This window comes from Giraffa tippelskirchi, chromosome 2 (assembly GCF_054371585.1).
Source record: "Giraffa tippelskirchi isolate mGirTip1 chromosome 2, T2T-mGirTip1v1.2.pri, whole genome shotgun sequence".
NCBI classification, from domain to species: Eukaryota; Metazoa; Chordata; class Mammalia; order Artiodactyla; family Giraffidae; genus Giraffa; species Giraffa tippelskirchi.
In genome coordinates, this window is record NC_137276.1 from 229,755,859 (window position 1) to 229,771,909 (window position 16,051).

Here is a 16,051-nt window from a genome sequence, read left to right on the forward strand (position 1 = left end):
CTGTGGCTGGTCAGTCCCTCCGAATGATATCCCAGCTACAGCCATGGGGGAGCTGGCCCTGCGACAGAGCTTCATGCACAGTGCAGGACCTTTCCCTCTTTGTTCCTTCAGTACTTGATCTACAAGCGTCTGCAAATCCTGGGCTTAAAAAAACAAAAACAAAAAACCCTAGACTCATCTGGCTGACTGGTTTTTGGCTTTTCGAATAACAAAGTTACTTTTGTGGTTAGTTTAGTTAATTGGCTCAACTTCTGTAGCTTCAACAAATAGAAGGGGGGGAAATATGTGTTTTGAAAACCTATTTCCAAGTAATTCCAGCCATTTGGGACGTAGGGAAGTTGAGCTGTTTGCGGGGAATTCCTGGAGCTAAGAATTCGAATTTGGCATTGTCGGTAGCTTGACATGGGCTCCTCAGGCCACCAGCTTTGTGTCTGAGGAGGTTCAGTTGTTATGCCAACTGTTCCTTAAATACTTGCTAGAAGTCTGGGGTGGAAAGTAGGTAAACATAGGAAAGGACTGGGAGTCTGATAGGCAGGGACCTAAGGATGTGGGGCCTCACAGGATACATTTGCTTTTATTTCACTGAGATACTTTGTATTATTATATTCAGAAGACTCCTGGAGCTGGAAACCTTTGCTTTGTTAGCAGATAGAACCTGTTTCATTTCTGTATTTGAATTCTTGTTTTAGCCTTATTTCCTCCCAATTTGGAGTAATTAGCTGTGCTTTAATTTTCAGAAATCGCCCCTGGTGGATGTCCCCGTGTTGCAGTTTTGCTATGCGTTCATCCAAAGGTAACGCAGCCCCTCAAAGACATTTCTCAGTTATAGATGCCTTTGCAGTGATTATAAGTAACTACTCTGATTGTCCTCCTTTTTTTTTTTAATTGAAGTGCCGTTGATTTACAATGTCATGTTAGTTTCAGGTGTAGAGCACCGTGACTCGGTTTGACATAGGGGGATGTGTGTGTGTGTGTGTGTGTGTGCATTCTTTTTCAAATGCTTTTTCATTACAAGTTATTATAAGGTGTTGCATATAGTTCCCTGTGCTTTACAGTAGGTCCCTATTGTTTATATAATTTGTATACAGTAGTGTGTCTGTGTGAATCCCAACTCCACACTTATCCCTCTCTGCCTCCACCCATGTGTTTCTTGATTACTGGAGAGCCTTAGTTCAGAAAGTATCTGTGTGCTACTAACCCAGTCATGTCCGACTCTGTGTGACCCCATGGACTGTAGCCCACCAGGCCCCTCTGTCCGTGGGATTCTCCAGGCAAGAATACTGGAGTGGGTTGCCATTTTCCTCCTCCAGGGCATCTTGCCGACCCAGGAATCTGAGAGGTGCCCTAATTCCCTCTCAAGACATTGGAACACCCTGACAGTCTCACTTTTTCCCTCTACAGAGAGCTAATCTGGTATCTTCAGGTATGTGTGCTGTAGCTTGAACACTTTATGTCAGCACAGCTTTGTGTGAGACCTGGTAAGCTTCAGAAGAAACAGTTTGCATTACCTTGATAACCAAAAAAAAGGAGGATTTTAAGAACGTCTTTTAGGAAAAGAAGTGACTATTTTGGATGCTGTCCTCAGTGCTTTGCTGTGTTTTCTGCCGGGAGGCTTCATGTCGATGGACTCGAGTTTGAGCAAGGTCCAGGAGTTGGTGATGGACAGGGAGGCCTGGCGTGCTGCAGTCCATGTGGTCACAAAGAGTCGGACACGACTGAGCGACTGAACTGAGCTGAGATTTCTGCGTGGGTTTACTGAGCTGAACACCCATCTGCAGGGGTCTCAGCTGCAGTGGTTCCCCAGGTGGCTCTCTGCAGGGAGAGAGGACGCTTTGCTGGCCTCCTGCAGCTCTTACGGCAGGTCCTGGATACAGCTTCCAGACGCCTCCACCGTGCGGGGAGGTTAGAGCTGCAGTAATGAGGGTGAAGGGGGTGTAGCCCCATCTCACGGATGCCTCGATAGCCTCACGTGTCTCAGGGGATTCACCATTAGTAAATTTGACCACCAGCTGCAAGCTCCCTGGCTAACAAGTTCACATTCCATGGTTGTTCTGACCCACGACACCCTAGGGTTACAGGAAGGTAGACGGAGGCTCCTAGTCCCAGGAGTCCCCGGGCCCGGGATTGAGGTCAGGCCAGCCAGCCACCCTCCACCACAAGCATCACTGCACTCCTTTTCTCCAGGAGGGAAAAGGAGCTACTCATGTCCCTCCTCTGTTGTTGTTCAGTCGCTCAGTGGTGTCCATCTCTTTGCGACCGCAGGATGCCAGGCTTCCCTGTCCTTCACTATCTCCCGGAGTTTGCTCACATTCATGTCCTTGAGTCGGTGATGCCATCCAGCCATCTCATCCTCTGTCGCCCCTTCTCCTCCTGCCCTCAATCTTTCCCAGCATCAGGGTCTTTTCAAATGAGTCTGTTCTTTGCATCAGGTGGCCAAAGTATTGGAGTTTCAGCTTCAGCATCAGTCCTTCCAATGAATATTCAGGACTGATCTCCTTTAGGATGGGTGGACTGGTTGGATCTCCTTGCAGTCCAAGGGACTCTCAACAGTCTTCAACACCACAGTTCAAAAGCATCAGTCCTTCAGCACTCAGCCTTTATGGTCCAACTCGCACATCCATACATGACTACTGGAAAAGCCACAGCTTTGACTCTGTGGACCTTTGTTGCTAAAGTAATGTGTCTGCTTTTTAATACGTTGTCTAGGTTGGTCATAGCTTTTCTTGCAAGAAGCCGGCATCTTTTAGTTTCGTGGCTGCAGTCACCATCTGCAGTGATTTTAGAGCCCAGGAAAATAAAGTCTGTCACTGCTTCCACTTTTCCCCATGTCCTTCCTGGTGTTCACTCATGCGTGTCGTAACCCCAGCAGGCGCCTGCCGCAGCGGCCTGAGTGACATCGTCCAGCAGCCGCAGGGACGGCAGCCTCCTTTCACGGAGGAGGCCCCGCCCAGGTCCCTCAGGAGGCCGAGAGTCAGGGACCAGCACTCGACCCTGGGCCCCTCTGGCTGCGGCCCAGATGCCTCCTCGTGCAGTGCAGCGTCACCCCACGGCAACAACCCCGAGTCCTCAATTCCCATGAGGCCTGACCTGAGAGCTACTAAAGATCAGCCTCCTGCTGGGTGACCCCTGACCGCACCCTCTGCGACCTCCCCATGGCTCACTCTGCATTTCCAATGACGTTAGGGAGGCCAAATGCTAGATGGAGCCAAACAGGCCCAGAGATCCGTCCTCCGGTTCAAGGCTTTCACTTGACAGACAAGGAAACCAGGAACATCTGACCTGTTTAGATGGGTGGCTGGTATCCACACCCCCAAGTTCTTGCCAGAACACCACAATTAAGCGTGTGTGTATTTTAATTTAAAAAGAACAAGACAGGTTAGGCAGATACAGCATCCTCCTGTGCTTTCTAACTGCCTGCACCTAAAATGTGCTTTATAAGAAAACACTTTATTTGGACCTGTTCATGGCTGGATGTTTTTTTTCCCCTCTGTGGTTTTGTTGATGTTGTTGTCTGTTTGTTTTTATTAAATAGGCTCCCGGCAACAGCCTTGCAGGAGAACTTCCCTTCGCTGCTGGGTGTGTTGAAGGAGTCTGTGCAGTTGAATCTCGCTCCTCCCGGTTACTTTTTGCTTCTCAGGTACTGTGTCCCAGCCACTCAACGTTACTGCATTTTTTTTTCCTCCAGGAACATGTTTGTTTTCATTTCTGCTAACCTTCTCATTCTGAAGCTGATTGTCTCTCAACAGCATGCTGAATGACTTTGTAACAAGAACTCCAAACCTGGAGAACAAGAAGGACCAAAAAGACCTGCAGGTCTGTATGTGCGCGTCCAGTAGGATGTTTCCTCTCCCAGGAGAGCATGGCCCCCTGCCTTCAGACAATCTCACTGGAGATGATAAACATTAAACATGGAGCTGAACCAGATCTTAGGTTTGCATGTGTTCCCACATCTGACTCCCTGCATGACTGTCTTCAGAGGACGCGATAGGGTCTCCAGATGACAATTCTCATATCAGCCTTGAGCCACCCACCTTGTAATTTGCAAGGCGCCCGCTCGCTTCCGCCTGGACCCTGATGTGTGCAGGCTCACTCTTCAGCATGGCTGGAGCAGTAAATCTGTCTTTATACGCAGATTCCCTTCCTTAGAACCTTCCCACCTCCTCTTTTTAAAGCAATTCAGACTCATGGGAAACTTCAAAAACAGTGAAAAGCAAAACTAACGCTCACCCACTGGAGAAGGAAAATCTCCTTTGAGTAGAAACCCAGCCAATAAGTAGAAGTAACGATGGAGTGAGAAAAATCAGTACGTTATAACCTTTATAATCATCGAGTGAGTGTTATAACCTTGATAATCATCGAGTGAGGAACTCTTCGAGCCAAAGTCTTAACTAGTTTCTCAGTGTCCTTTATTCATTCATTTTTGCTCTTGTTGGCGTGTGGTTGCCTTACCATGGCGAGTTAGCTTCTGCTATAGTGCACAGTGAATCAGCTGCACATTTACGTATGTCCCCTCTTCCTTGCATATCCTTCCCTTGAGTCAAGGTCATTAAACCGTGCTGTGTATCTCCCGGCCTTGGCGATACCGACGCTCACTGTTGTGACCCCTGGCGTTTGTGAGACTCTGAAGCCCTGGAGCTCTGCGTAAAGCTCAGTGACTCCTTTGGCTCACCTGGTGGAAGAGAAAGCGCCATCCCAGCGCACGTGCTGCAGCCCAGCCCGCGGTCAGCACTTCCTATGCCGAGCCGGAAGCCCTCGTCTCGTGTGGCCTGTGGCCTGCCGCGGCCCGCCCCCTCCAGTCCGCCAGGCCGAGCTTTGGCTGGAGGAGCTCGGTGGGCCCCTGCGTCCACCCCAGAGGGTCCCACCCCTCCCGACAATGACTCCTTCCTACTGTTTCCAGGCACCCTGACTTCCCCATCTGCTCACCGCCCTCGAAGTGGCAGCTTCTCTTAAGCCCTCAACCCCTTGCCTTGATGTTTTTTTAATATTTATTTTATTGAAGTATAAGCAGTGCCGTGTTAATGTCTGCTGTACAGCAGAGTGACTCAGTTACGCACATACATGCATTCTATCTCCTCTTATTTTCCATTGTGGTTTATCGCAGGATATTGAATACAGTTCCCCTCTGCTCTACAGTAGGACCTCGTCATCTGTCCATCCTGTATATGTAATAGTTTGCATCTGCTAATCCCAACCTCCTGCTCTGTCTTTCTGGCACCCCCTGCCCCCTTAGCAACCACAAGTCTGTCCTCTGTGTCTCTGAGTCTGCTTTCTGTTCCCAGGTAGGTTCCGTTGTGTCGTATCATAGATTCCACATGTCCGTGTTGTCATCTGACATGTGTCTCTCTCTGCCTGGCTTCGCTTAGCGCAATCATCCCCAGATCCATCCATCCTTCCGCAATCTCCCTTGCTGCCAGCGTCCACCCCCGCCCCGCACATCTGCCCGGGCACGCCGTGGACGGTCCTCCCTGTCCCTCCCACCAGGAAGGGACGTACTCTTGCTTCATGCGCGAACACACCTGCTGCACTCACAGCAGAAGCCAGGACTGCTCACGTGTCAGGGATGTGTAGCCCCTCTTAGCTGACGATACCCCACGATACCCGCTCCGCGTCTCCACTCATGTCCCGGCTTCTTGACCAGACTCTGTACTGAGAGCACGCCTTTGCCCTTCACCCTCGAGTCAGTTTTAACTTACTCAGTTTTGTTTCTTGTCGTGTTCGTCAAAGATGCATTTCTAGGAAGAATCCATGGTCCTAAAGAAACCAGAAATCGAATCTGCAAAATGCCTTGTGCCGCTGTGGCTTCCTGTGTATCCGTTTTACCCACTGACCGTAGAGCAGCCACAGCTTTACCGTATGGCTGCTGAGCCCTTGTAATGCGGCTTGCCTGAACTGGACGTGCCGTGAGCGTAAAACACACATCAGGTTTAGAAGACTTAGCCCAAAGAAGAACGCTGAATCTCACTAATAATTTTATATTGATTGTATGTTGATAGTACTTTGGATGTATTGAGTTACACACTGTGAACCTGTCTCTTAACATAGCTCCTCGAAGACCTTATTACCTGTATGCTTCATAGCTGTGACTTGCGTTATATTTCTGTCGGATGGTGCTACCTTAGGTGCTTAAGACTCTCTTAACTTCCTTTCCTCTTTTTCTCTCGGTTCCTCTCAGGAAGTCACTCAAAAAATTCTGGAAGCTGTTGGGAACATTGCTGGATCTTCCTTAGAACAAACCAGCTGGCTGAGCAGGAACTTGGAAGTGAAGGCCCAGCCTCAGATCTCTCTGGAAGAGTCTGATGCTGAGGAAGACTTGCACGGTAGGTGTATACGGCTCAGAAAGTAATGCCTGCTGGCAGCTAGCGGGTCTCGCTCTGCATTAAAAGTGACCTGGGTTTGCTTCTTACAGTATAAGTTGTGGTGTCATAAACGTAAGTTGTAGTAAAATAAGCAGTAGAACTCCACTGGAAGTGACCCATGCTGCTGTGTTCAGCCCTCCGTGAGCCTAGATGAGGGTCCTGGGAAATAACTTCCCAAGATAATTTGCATGGACTCAGTGGTAGAAATCTTTGCGAGGTAAAGAATAGGGAGAATGCATGTGCTTTTTTTGTTTGTTTTGTTTTTTGTGTGGGTGGAGCCGTGGAAAGAAAACTTAGTAAACCAGCTCACTGTTGTCAGCTGTTGATGTATTTCATTTCTGGCCTGCCTCCCAGAGATCCTTGTATTTGGTCATTGCCCAGGTCATTAAGATTTTATCACGGAGGTCACACACAGTAGGCACACCCCAGCCTTATTATTAGTTATAACTTCCTAGGCAGATGATCGGGAGACTCTCAAAGGAGACTCATCTCTTTATTCGGAGGACCACTGACCAGCCAGAAACCCCCGAGGGGTCTGAGTTAAGCCACGGTGTAGACTGCCAGTTGCCGGTACCCTAAAGACCACCAGACGAATCTTATCAGTCAGGCGCATCTCAGGTTATTGGATCCGCTGCAGCAAGGGAGAAGCTTGGCCGAGTCAGAGGGGTGTCTCAACAGGGGACACTTGGGGAGGATGGTGGGGGGCTGTAGGGCATAGGTCGAGTTGTCTGTGGAAGATGTTTCAAGGTGGGGACTGGGCGGAGTTAGTGATCAGATACCTCTGCACTGGCGGGCACAGCACTAGGCGGGGGCCCACAAGTGAATCTTCATGAACACGCCGCTTGTTTTGATAAGTGAGCTGCTTTAGTCGGTTTAGTCTTTCTTACAGGATTAGGCATATCTTGGAGCAAGTATTAATGATTATTTCTGCAAGTTCTCAGTATAATTTAACACACAGACACTATGCCCATTCCCCACACTGCTCATCACTAGACAATAAAATCAGGCTCCCCTGATAGCTGAGTATGTAAAGAATCTGCCTGCAATGCCGGAGACCCTGGTTCGATTCCTGGGTCAGGAAGACCCACTAGAGAAGGGATAGGCTACCCATTCCGGTGTTCTTGGGCTTCTCTGGTGGCTCAGCTGGTAAAGAATCCGCCTGCATTGCGGGAGACCTGGGTTCGATCCCTGGGTTAGGAAGATCCCCTGGAGAAGGGAAAGGCTACCCACTCCAGTATTCTGGCCTGGAGAATTCCGTGGACTGTATAGTCCGTGGGGTCACAAAGAATCGGACACAACTGGGTGACTTTCCCTTCACTTCAGACAAGAAAATCAGTTTGGTCTCAGTTTTATTAACACAGGAGCAAAAAAAAATAACATCTAAGTTCTCAGTCTGAACTACATAGTGCAGTGCCCATCACAAGGTAAATGTTCAAAAACTGCTAGTTCTCTCCTGTTTGGGCTTCCCTGAAAGCTCAATTGGTAAAGAATCCACCTGCAATGCAGGAGACCACGGTTCGATCCCTAGGTTGGGAAGATCCCCTGGAGAAGGGAAAGGCTACCCACTCCGGTATTCTTGGGCTTCCCTGGTGGCTCAGCTGGTAAAGAATCTGCCTGCAATGCAGGAGACCTGGGTTCAATCCCTGGGTTGGGAAGATCCCCTGGAGAAGGGAAAGGCTACCCACTCCAGTATTCTGGCCTGGAGAATTCCATGGGCTGTATAGTCCATGACGTCGCAAAGAGTTGGACACGACTGAGCGACTTTCACTTCACTTTCACCTTTACTTTCCCTCCTATTTTGATGTGACCTCGATCATTATCATTAGCAGTTGTTACAGCAACAGAAACAAAACTGAATTCGTGGGTTTTAATGTACAAAGGACGGCGTGTCAAGAAATCAGGGCTCTTTTCTCTTGCAAGTGGCAGAAACCCACTTGAGGAGAACAGACACACAGCAGCACAAGACCTTCTGGCTCACATGCGTGAAACGCCCAGGCGTCCACGTCTGGTTTTGAGTGCAGAGTGGGCACCAGGTGTTCAGACGCAATTCATCAAATCCTGTGCAGACATTCTGGTTGGTTCTTCCCTGCTCTGCGGCTGGCCCAGTAGCAGGCAGGAAGGGCTTGTGTCCTGGAGCCCCGAGAAGTGACTCCCACCCTCCCACCCAAGAGGGGCTTCTCTCATCAGGAAGAGAAGGGGTGGCGGTAGACAGACAAACCGTGGTGCCCCGTTCCATCACTTCCACCGTATTTATTTGGCAGCTAGCTTTGCGGTTTACATAAGAAAACTAATTACACTTTACTCTGTATTGAAGATCCTGTAGCTAGTATATTATCATTTGCTAACATAAACCAACAGTTATGCTTTCTCAGGCTGCGGCTCTGATTATAGTTGTGGTTCCAGGGAAGGAGTGTCTGCACCTCTCCTTGACTCCTTTGCTCTCAGTCACTCTGCCGTAGGTACCGATGTAAGGATTAAACTGCCTCTTTAATCCTGGCATGCTGCAGGCCGTGGGGCCGCAGAGAGTCAGACGCGACTGAGCGACTGAACAGCCACCAACAGCTCAGCTGAACTGGGTCAAGTGTTATTGGGCCTGACTTTTGTGCTGTCCTTAGATTTAACCTCAAGACAGTAATGTAGTAAAATAATTATCTGATTTTTTATTTAAGAAAAGAAATCGTAGGACTTCCCATTGGTTCGGTGGTTAACACTCAGCGCTCCCAATGCAGAGACGGAGGTCGGATCCCCAGTTGGGGAACCAAGACCCTACATGCTGTGCGGTGCAGCCTAAAAAGAAAACAAAAGAATCATAGCATTCCAAAGCAGAAAGTGACTTGGGGCTTCTTAATGAGCAATTTGGGTAAACTCTGAGAGTTGGCGATGGACAGGGAGGCCTGACATACTGCAGTCCATGGGGTCGCAGAGAGTCGGAGACGACTGAGCGACTGAACTGAACATTAGCAAACTGTAGAGTCCCAAAAGAGTCTCTGGATCATAACTATTTTTTTTATTTCAGTCTTAAACAAACTAAGTATGCACACTGGCCATATAAATCATAAAACAGAATGAGACTTCAAATGATGTGTTTTTTTCGGCTTGGAGTCTTTATGCACGCAGCGGACATGCAGGGTCTTCCATGTATATTTGTGTCTGGTGTGTGCCATGCACTGTGTTCTAGACACTGGTGCTCCAATAGCAAACAGAATGAGCAGGGTCTCTGCTGTTGTGGGGGTGACATGGAAGGTGATGGTCCAGAGTATATTAACAAAAGGTATCTTTCAGTTCTTCTGGAAATGCAAAGTCATTCCAAATTGATATATATGGGGCAGGGTTCACTTTAGATGTTACAGAATATGTCCCCAAGGAAGTGACTGCTGCTGCTTAGTCACTCAGTCGTGTCCGACTCTTTGTGATCCCATGGGCTGTAGCCAGCCAGGCTCCCCCATCCATGGGATTCTGCAGGCAAGTACACTGAAGTGGATTGCCATTTCAGTTGTGCTGAGCAATGAAGGATAAGGGCGGGCGACTTCCTTGGTGGTCCAGTGGTTGCGTGTCCGTCTGCCAATGCAGGGGACAAGGATTCCATCCCTGGTCGGGGAGCTTAAGATCCCACGTGCCTCAGGACATCTAAGCCGGTGCACCACAACTACCGCAGCCTGCGCACTGCAATGAAGGGAGAAAAAGTATTAGTGTCTCAGGCACATCTGACCCTTTGTGACCCCGTGGGCTGTAGCCTGCCAGGCTCCTCTGTCCATGGGATTCTCCAGGCAAGAGTACTGGAGTGGGTTGCCATGCCCTCCTGCAAGGGATCTTCCAGACCCAAGGATCTAACCCAGGTCTCCTCCATGGCAGGCAGTTGGATCATGTGAGCCACCAGGGAAGCCCACCACAACAGAGAGGAACCCCCCAATTGCTGCAACTAGAGAAAATCCGTGCACAACAGCAAAGACCCAGCATAGCCAAAAATAAAAGATAAGAGGTCAAGCATGCAGAGACCTAAGGAGGCACTCCCCAGGGAAGGGGGGCATGGTGAACGCTTGAGATGGGAGTAAGCTGAGACCGAGAAACCTCGAGACCAGCCCCCTGGGAGCCTACCGGGCAGTCAGGCGAGGTCTGGGAGAGCGCGGGGGAGGAGAGCTGTGGGGCTCGAGGTTGAGCTCGCCTTGGAGCTTGGCCCTCAGCCCGCTTGCTGCGGGAAGCCATTCAAGCGTTTGGAGCAGTGACAGGATCTGACTGAGTTTTCAGAAAACATCAGTGTGGCGGCTGGGAGCAATATGGGCCTCAGCAACAGAGAACAGAAACCAGAGGTTCAGACAAAAGGCTCTCGTGGTGCTGCCGGCTGATGCTGGTTCAGAGGCACAGACGCCAGCACACGGTGGGCTGGTATGAGGGCAGGGTGCCTGGAACCGGCTGATGGACTGGGACGTGGTAGTCACCGAAAGGCAATCAAGGGCGACTGCGGGTTTTGGTTTAAACAGCTGCCCGAGATGGAGAAGACTGCAGCAGGAACACCTGGGGGGAGGGACATGGAGCCTGGGTTTGCACGGACGTATTAAATCTCAAGATGGTCTGGGAAAGAGTCGGGAAAGGTCACTGGGGTAGGAGGAGAAACCGAGAAAACATCGAGTCATGGAAACTATGAAGGAAAGTGTTTGCAGAAGGAGGGAGGAGGCGCGCGGTAGAAGGCTGCCGAGAGTAGTGCGAGATAAGGACGCAGACTCTCTGGACCCGGCTGGGGGTCACGGCGCGCTGGGGTGGGGGGAGAAAAGGATTGAGATGAGGAGGGCCTGGCAGTGGGTGTCTGTAACCCGCTGAGGCTTAATCGTCAGCGGGAGGGGAATGAAGTAGTGAAGGCGTGCTCAGTGGTGTCCGGCTCTTTGAGACCCCGTGGACTGCAGCCCATGTGCTAACCCTCCCCAATGTCCCTCGGCGCTGTGCTGCCTTCCCCACTGGCCAACGTAATTCTCCGAGAGGCTCCTCTGTCCACGGGAGTCTCCAGGCAAGAGTACTGGAGTGGGTTGCCATTTCCTCCTCCGGGGATCATCCTGACCCAGCAATTAAACCCGTGTCTCCTGCCCTGCAGGCAGATTCTGTACCACTTGAGCCATCAGGGAAGCCCTAATGAAGTAGTACTAAGGACCAAAGAATATCGTTTACTTGGTTTATTCTTCCATTAGAGTTCATCGAAGCATATTTGTTTGGTGCTGAAACAGTGCAGCAGAGCCGTAAAAATCAATATCAAAAGGTGAAAAGTGAGAGTGACAGTGAAGTCGCTCAGTCGTGTCCAACTCTTTGCGACCCCATGGACTATAGCCTACCAAGCTCTACCATACATGGGATTTTCCAGGCAAGAATACTGGAGTGGGTTTCCATTTCCTTCTCCAGAGGATCTTCCCAAACCAGGGATCGAACCCAGGTCTCCCTCACTGTAGGCAGACGCTTTTACCGTCTAAGCCACCAGGGAAGTCCCAAAAGGTGAAAGGATAGAAAGCGATGTCTTTGACAGCCATCCATTTAGTCGCTCAGTCGTGTCCGACTCTTTGCAACCCCATGGACTGCAGCACGCCAGGCCTCCCTGTCCATCACCAACTCCCGGAGCCTGCTCAAACTCTTGTCCATTCAGTCAGTGATGCCATCCAACCATCTCATCCTCTATCGTCCCCTTCTCCTCCTGCCCTCAATCTTTCCAGCATCAGGTCTTGACAGCCAAAGGGCCAGGATTAACATGGTAAATGGAATTACTGTTCTTTGACAAGATCCAGGAACATGTCTACCAAACAGACAAGGCAGAGAACACATATCAATGTCCTAGATTAATAACATGTAGGACTTTGCCAACAAAGGTCTATCTAGTCAAGGCTATGGTTTTTCCACTGGTCATGTATGGATGTGAGAGTTGGACTACAAAGAAAGCCAAGTGCCGAAGAATTGATGCTTTAAAACTGTGGTGTTGGAGAAGACTCTTGAGAGTCCCTTGGACTGCAAGGAGATCCAACCAGTCCATCCTAAAGGAGATCAGTTCTGGGTGTTCATTGGAAGGACTGATGTTGAAGCTGAAACTCCAATACTTTGGCCATCTGATGCGAAGAGCTGACTTATTTGAAAAGACCCTGATGCTGGGAAAGATTGAGGGCAGGAGGAGAAGGGGACGATAGAGGATGAGATGGTTGGATGGCATCACTGACTCAATGGACATGAGTTTGAGTAAACTCCGGGAGTTGGTGATGGACAGGGAGGCCTGGCGTGCTGCAGTCTATGGGGTCACAAAGATTTGGACACGACTGAGCAACTGAACTGAACTGAACTGAGGGCCAAACTGAAGGAGTTCCCATTTGTTTACATTCATTTTCTGAATGAAATATGAAGTGAGGTTGCCAGCTGAGAAGGTGCTATACATAGTGGTGGCTTTGGAGGGAGGAGGTGAAAGAATTAGGTTGGAGAGTGAGGAAACCAGCATATCTCTGAGATACATGAGGAGGTGTATCCAGTAGCATCAGGTGTTTTTTGAGGTTCATGGTCATGAAATAGAGTGAGATCTGTTTCATAGTGGTTTGGTTTTCTCCGGAGCATTTTGCCATGCGGAGCGAGGCAATCACTGGGTTTAGCCAAGCTTTGCATGCTTCTGAGTGAGTGCTTCAGAAGGGAGAGAGGAGAAAAAGAATGAAGGATGCTCTCAAGGTGGCTGATGGACCACGGGTGTGGGTGGGGAGGAAGAGAAGTGAAGACCTGGGGGGTTGATGAGTAGTTAAGGTGGGGAATTCCAGGGGCTGGAGGAAGCTGTCAGAGCAGCATTCCAGGAGTAAGCGAGTGGGTAAAATAAGCCACAGTCACGAGAGGAGGCTAGAGATGGAGATTTGGGAAACTGACGTGACCACGTGTGACGGTGACAGTGGCTGGCTGAGCTGGAGCAAAATAAAAAGATCGCTGAAAAGACTTGAGGGGCTCAGAGGCCAGGGTGATAGAGGCACCACCCAAGGGGATGCTGAAGTTCCAAGCATGATGATAGGAAGAGAAGCAGGGAGGAAGATGGTGAGCTGGTGCTGAACAAACGTTCTCAGTTGCCTAAACTGAACACGTGAGAAGAGAAGACTATGTGACAGATACTTACATGCGTAATCAGCGTGAAAGGTGGAGACTCGTGACTCATGTTCATGTGATGCTTTGGGGGCATAAATGGTGACCAGTCCATCTTGACTTTTTTTTTTTTTTTTGGCCGTTTGGCCTGCGAGATCTTAGCTCCCTGACTAGGGAGTGACCCCCAGCCCTGGCAGTGAGATCGCAGCATCCTAACCACTGGGCCAGCGGGCAAGTCCCCCATCTGTCACAGTTAAAACACAAATGCCTCTCTCCGCAGACGCTGCCGCTACTGCTTCAGCGATGGTGTCTGCCTCTGCCCCCTCGGTGTACAGTGTGCAGGCCTTGTCCCTCCTGGCAGAGGTACGTACGCCTCTGCCTCATCATCCCCCCAGGGGAATGAGGCTTCACCAGGGCACGTCCGTTCTCAGAGGATGGGGGATCGGGCTACGCCATCCTGGCTGAGCCAGTATGCCAGCCTGGGCCTCCGGCTGCCCTGTGGGGTTGTCCTGTTAGGCTGTATGTACGCTGTATTGCCACTTCCTTTAGGAGAGCCCTGTTTTCCGATTCCTGTTTTTCTAGGTCCTAGCATCACTCCTGGACATGGTTTATCGAAGTGACGAGAAGGAGAAAGCAGTCCCCTTGATCTCACGTTTGCTGTACTATGTTTTTCCTTACTTACGCAATCACAGGTATGGCCGCCGCCTCCTCTGTAACCCCCCAAACCCGCCCACTCCTGCCCAGATGTGGGAAGATGGCTAATGGGAAATGCATCCAACAGGGCTCCTCTCACGGCCTTTGACCTTGACCCTTTGCCCTTCTCACCCCCTTGCAGCGCCTACAATGCCCCCAGCTTCCGGGCGGGCGCCCAGCTGCTGAGTTCTCTGAGTGGTTACGCCTATACCAAACGAGCCTGGAAGAAAGAAGCCCTGGAGTTATTCTTGGACCCAGCCTTCTTCCAGATGGACACATCTTGTGTGCAGTAAGAAACGCTGTCCTGATAAAAAACGGGCCGGGAACCTTCAAGTGGCAAAGTGTGTGGGTTTCTGTAACTAGTTCCCATTCCTGAAATGGTGAGCAGAGCTAGCTATTATCATCCTAAATCATAGGACATTCCTCGAAGGTTAACGGTGTATTTCCGGGGAAATAATTAAGTCTTTTGAAAACTACACAGGTGCCCTTTTTTTTTTTCAATCAAGAGAAGAATTGTTATTATTCCTAAAGAGCACATCATGGGGATCCAGCGGTACCTGGTCTAGTGATGCTCTGTCTTGGAATCACAAGATGCTGGACCAGCATTGAGACGACAGGGCTCTGTGGTGACCCTCCGGAGTCCTTCCCCCCACTTCTGGGCTCCACGAGTCCTCACTGAGACTGTGCAGCCACCAGGCTCTGCGCGGGCAGCAGAGATGCCTGGAATCAGGATGAACTGGCTACGCCTTCTACTCGGAGGTCCGCAGAACCACTCGTAACTCGGCCCGTGGCTTGGCGGAACATGTCTTTATTAACAGCAGGGGTCGAGGGTAGAGACTGGTCAGCTTCTTTGACCATGGCTTTCACCCTGGGTTGGGAAGATCCGCTGGAAAAGGGATAGGCTACCCACTCCAGTGTTCTTGGGCTTCCCTGGTGGCTCAGCTGGTAAAGAATCTGCCTGCAACGCAGGAGACCTGGGTTTGATCCCTGGATTGGGAAGATTTGCTGGAGAAGGGACAGGTTACCCATTCCAGTATCCTTGGGCTTCACTGGTGGCTCAGCTGGTAAAGAATCTGCCTGCAATGCGGGAGACCTGGGTTCGATCCCTGGGTTGGGAAGATCCCCTGGAGAAGGGAAAGGCTACCCACTCCAGAATTCTGGCCTGGAGAATTCCATGGACTATACAAAGAGTCGGACATGACTGAGTGACTTTCACTTTCACTTCACTTTCACCCTGTAATCCTGTCACACCATGGGAGAGTCTGATGAAAACTAGTGGTATTTGTCTTCAGGGCCCCCACTGTTCTTCCTCAGCACAAGTGTGTGGACATCATCTGTCCAAACACATTTAAGGGCAACCCTTGCAAAAGCTTTTGATTCAGATGGTAAAGGATTCCAACTGCACTGCAGGAGACTGGGGTTTGATCTCTGGTTTGGGAAGATCCCCTGGAGAAGGGAATGGCAACCCACTCCAGTATTCTTGCCTGGAGAATTCCATGGACAAAGGAGCCTGATGAGCTACGATCCATGGGGTGGCAAAAAGTCAAACACGACTGAGTGACTAACACTTTTTTTTTGCAAAAGCCAAAGAACTTTGAAATCAGTGCTTTCTTGTATGGTGGTCTGGGAATTATTCATTAGTCCCTATGTTATTTATTCCCTATATTAAGATTATAAATGAAGAGCTTCTGCTTAGCTTCTCCTTATGTAAAAACTATTCATCCCTTTCACTAACTTTTCAGAAAAGAGTTTTTAATCTTAAAGGGACATGTTCTTTTTCCTTGATATTTTTGACTGAGCTGTCTGTCACCATTTGCATATTTAACTTTGCTTTTTTTTTTTTCAAATATCCAGTTGGAAGTCCATCATTGATCATCTTCTGACTCATGAGAAAACAATGTTTAAAGATCTAATGAGTAAGTTCTTCT

General features: G+C 49.7%; 1 protein-coding gene across 7 annotated transcripts in view; it reads left to right on the forward strand.

Annotated features, from left to right (window-relative positions):
* Nucleotides 1-16,051, forward strand: part of DOP1B (DOP1 leucine zipper like protein B) — a 129,180-nt gene that overhangs the window by 95,273 nt on the left and 17,856 nt on the right. For all 7 annotated transcript variants that reach the window (XR_014077699.1, XR_014077700.1, XM_081573051.1 and 4 more), the window contains 8 exons: nucleotides 738-793; nucleotides 3,533-3,637; nucleotides 3,747-3,813; nucleotides 6,173-6,317; nucleotides 13,711-13,793; nucleotides 14,013-14,122; nucleotides 14,266-14,412; nucleotides 15,978-16,039. Coding sequence is in view for 5 of the 7 variants with exons in the window: in XM_081573051.1 (XP_081429177.1) it covers nucleotides 738-793; nucleotides 3,533-3,637; nucleotides 3,747-3,813; nucleotides 6,173-6,317; nucleotides 13,711-13,793; nucleotides 14,013-14,122; nucleotides 14,266-14,412; nucleotides 15,978-16,039 (775 nt within the window). In the remaining 2 variants the exon portion in view is untranslated. The remainder of the gene's footprint in view (nucleotides 1-737; nucleotides 794-3,532; nucleotides 3,638-3,746; nucleotides 3,814-6,172; nucleotides 6,318-13,710; nucleotides 13,794-14,012; nucleotides 14,123-14,265; nucleotides 14,413-15,977; nucleotides 16,040-16,051) is intronic.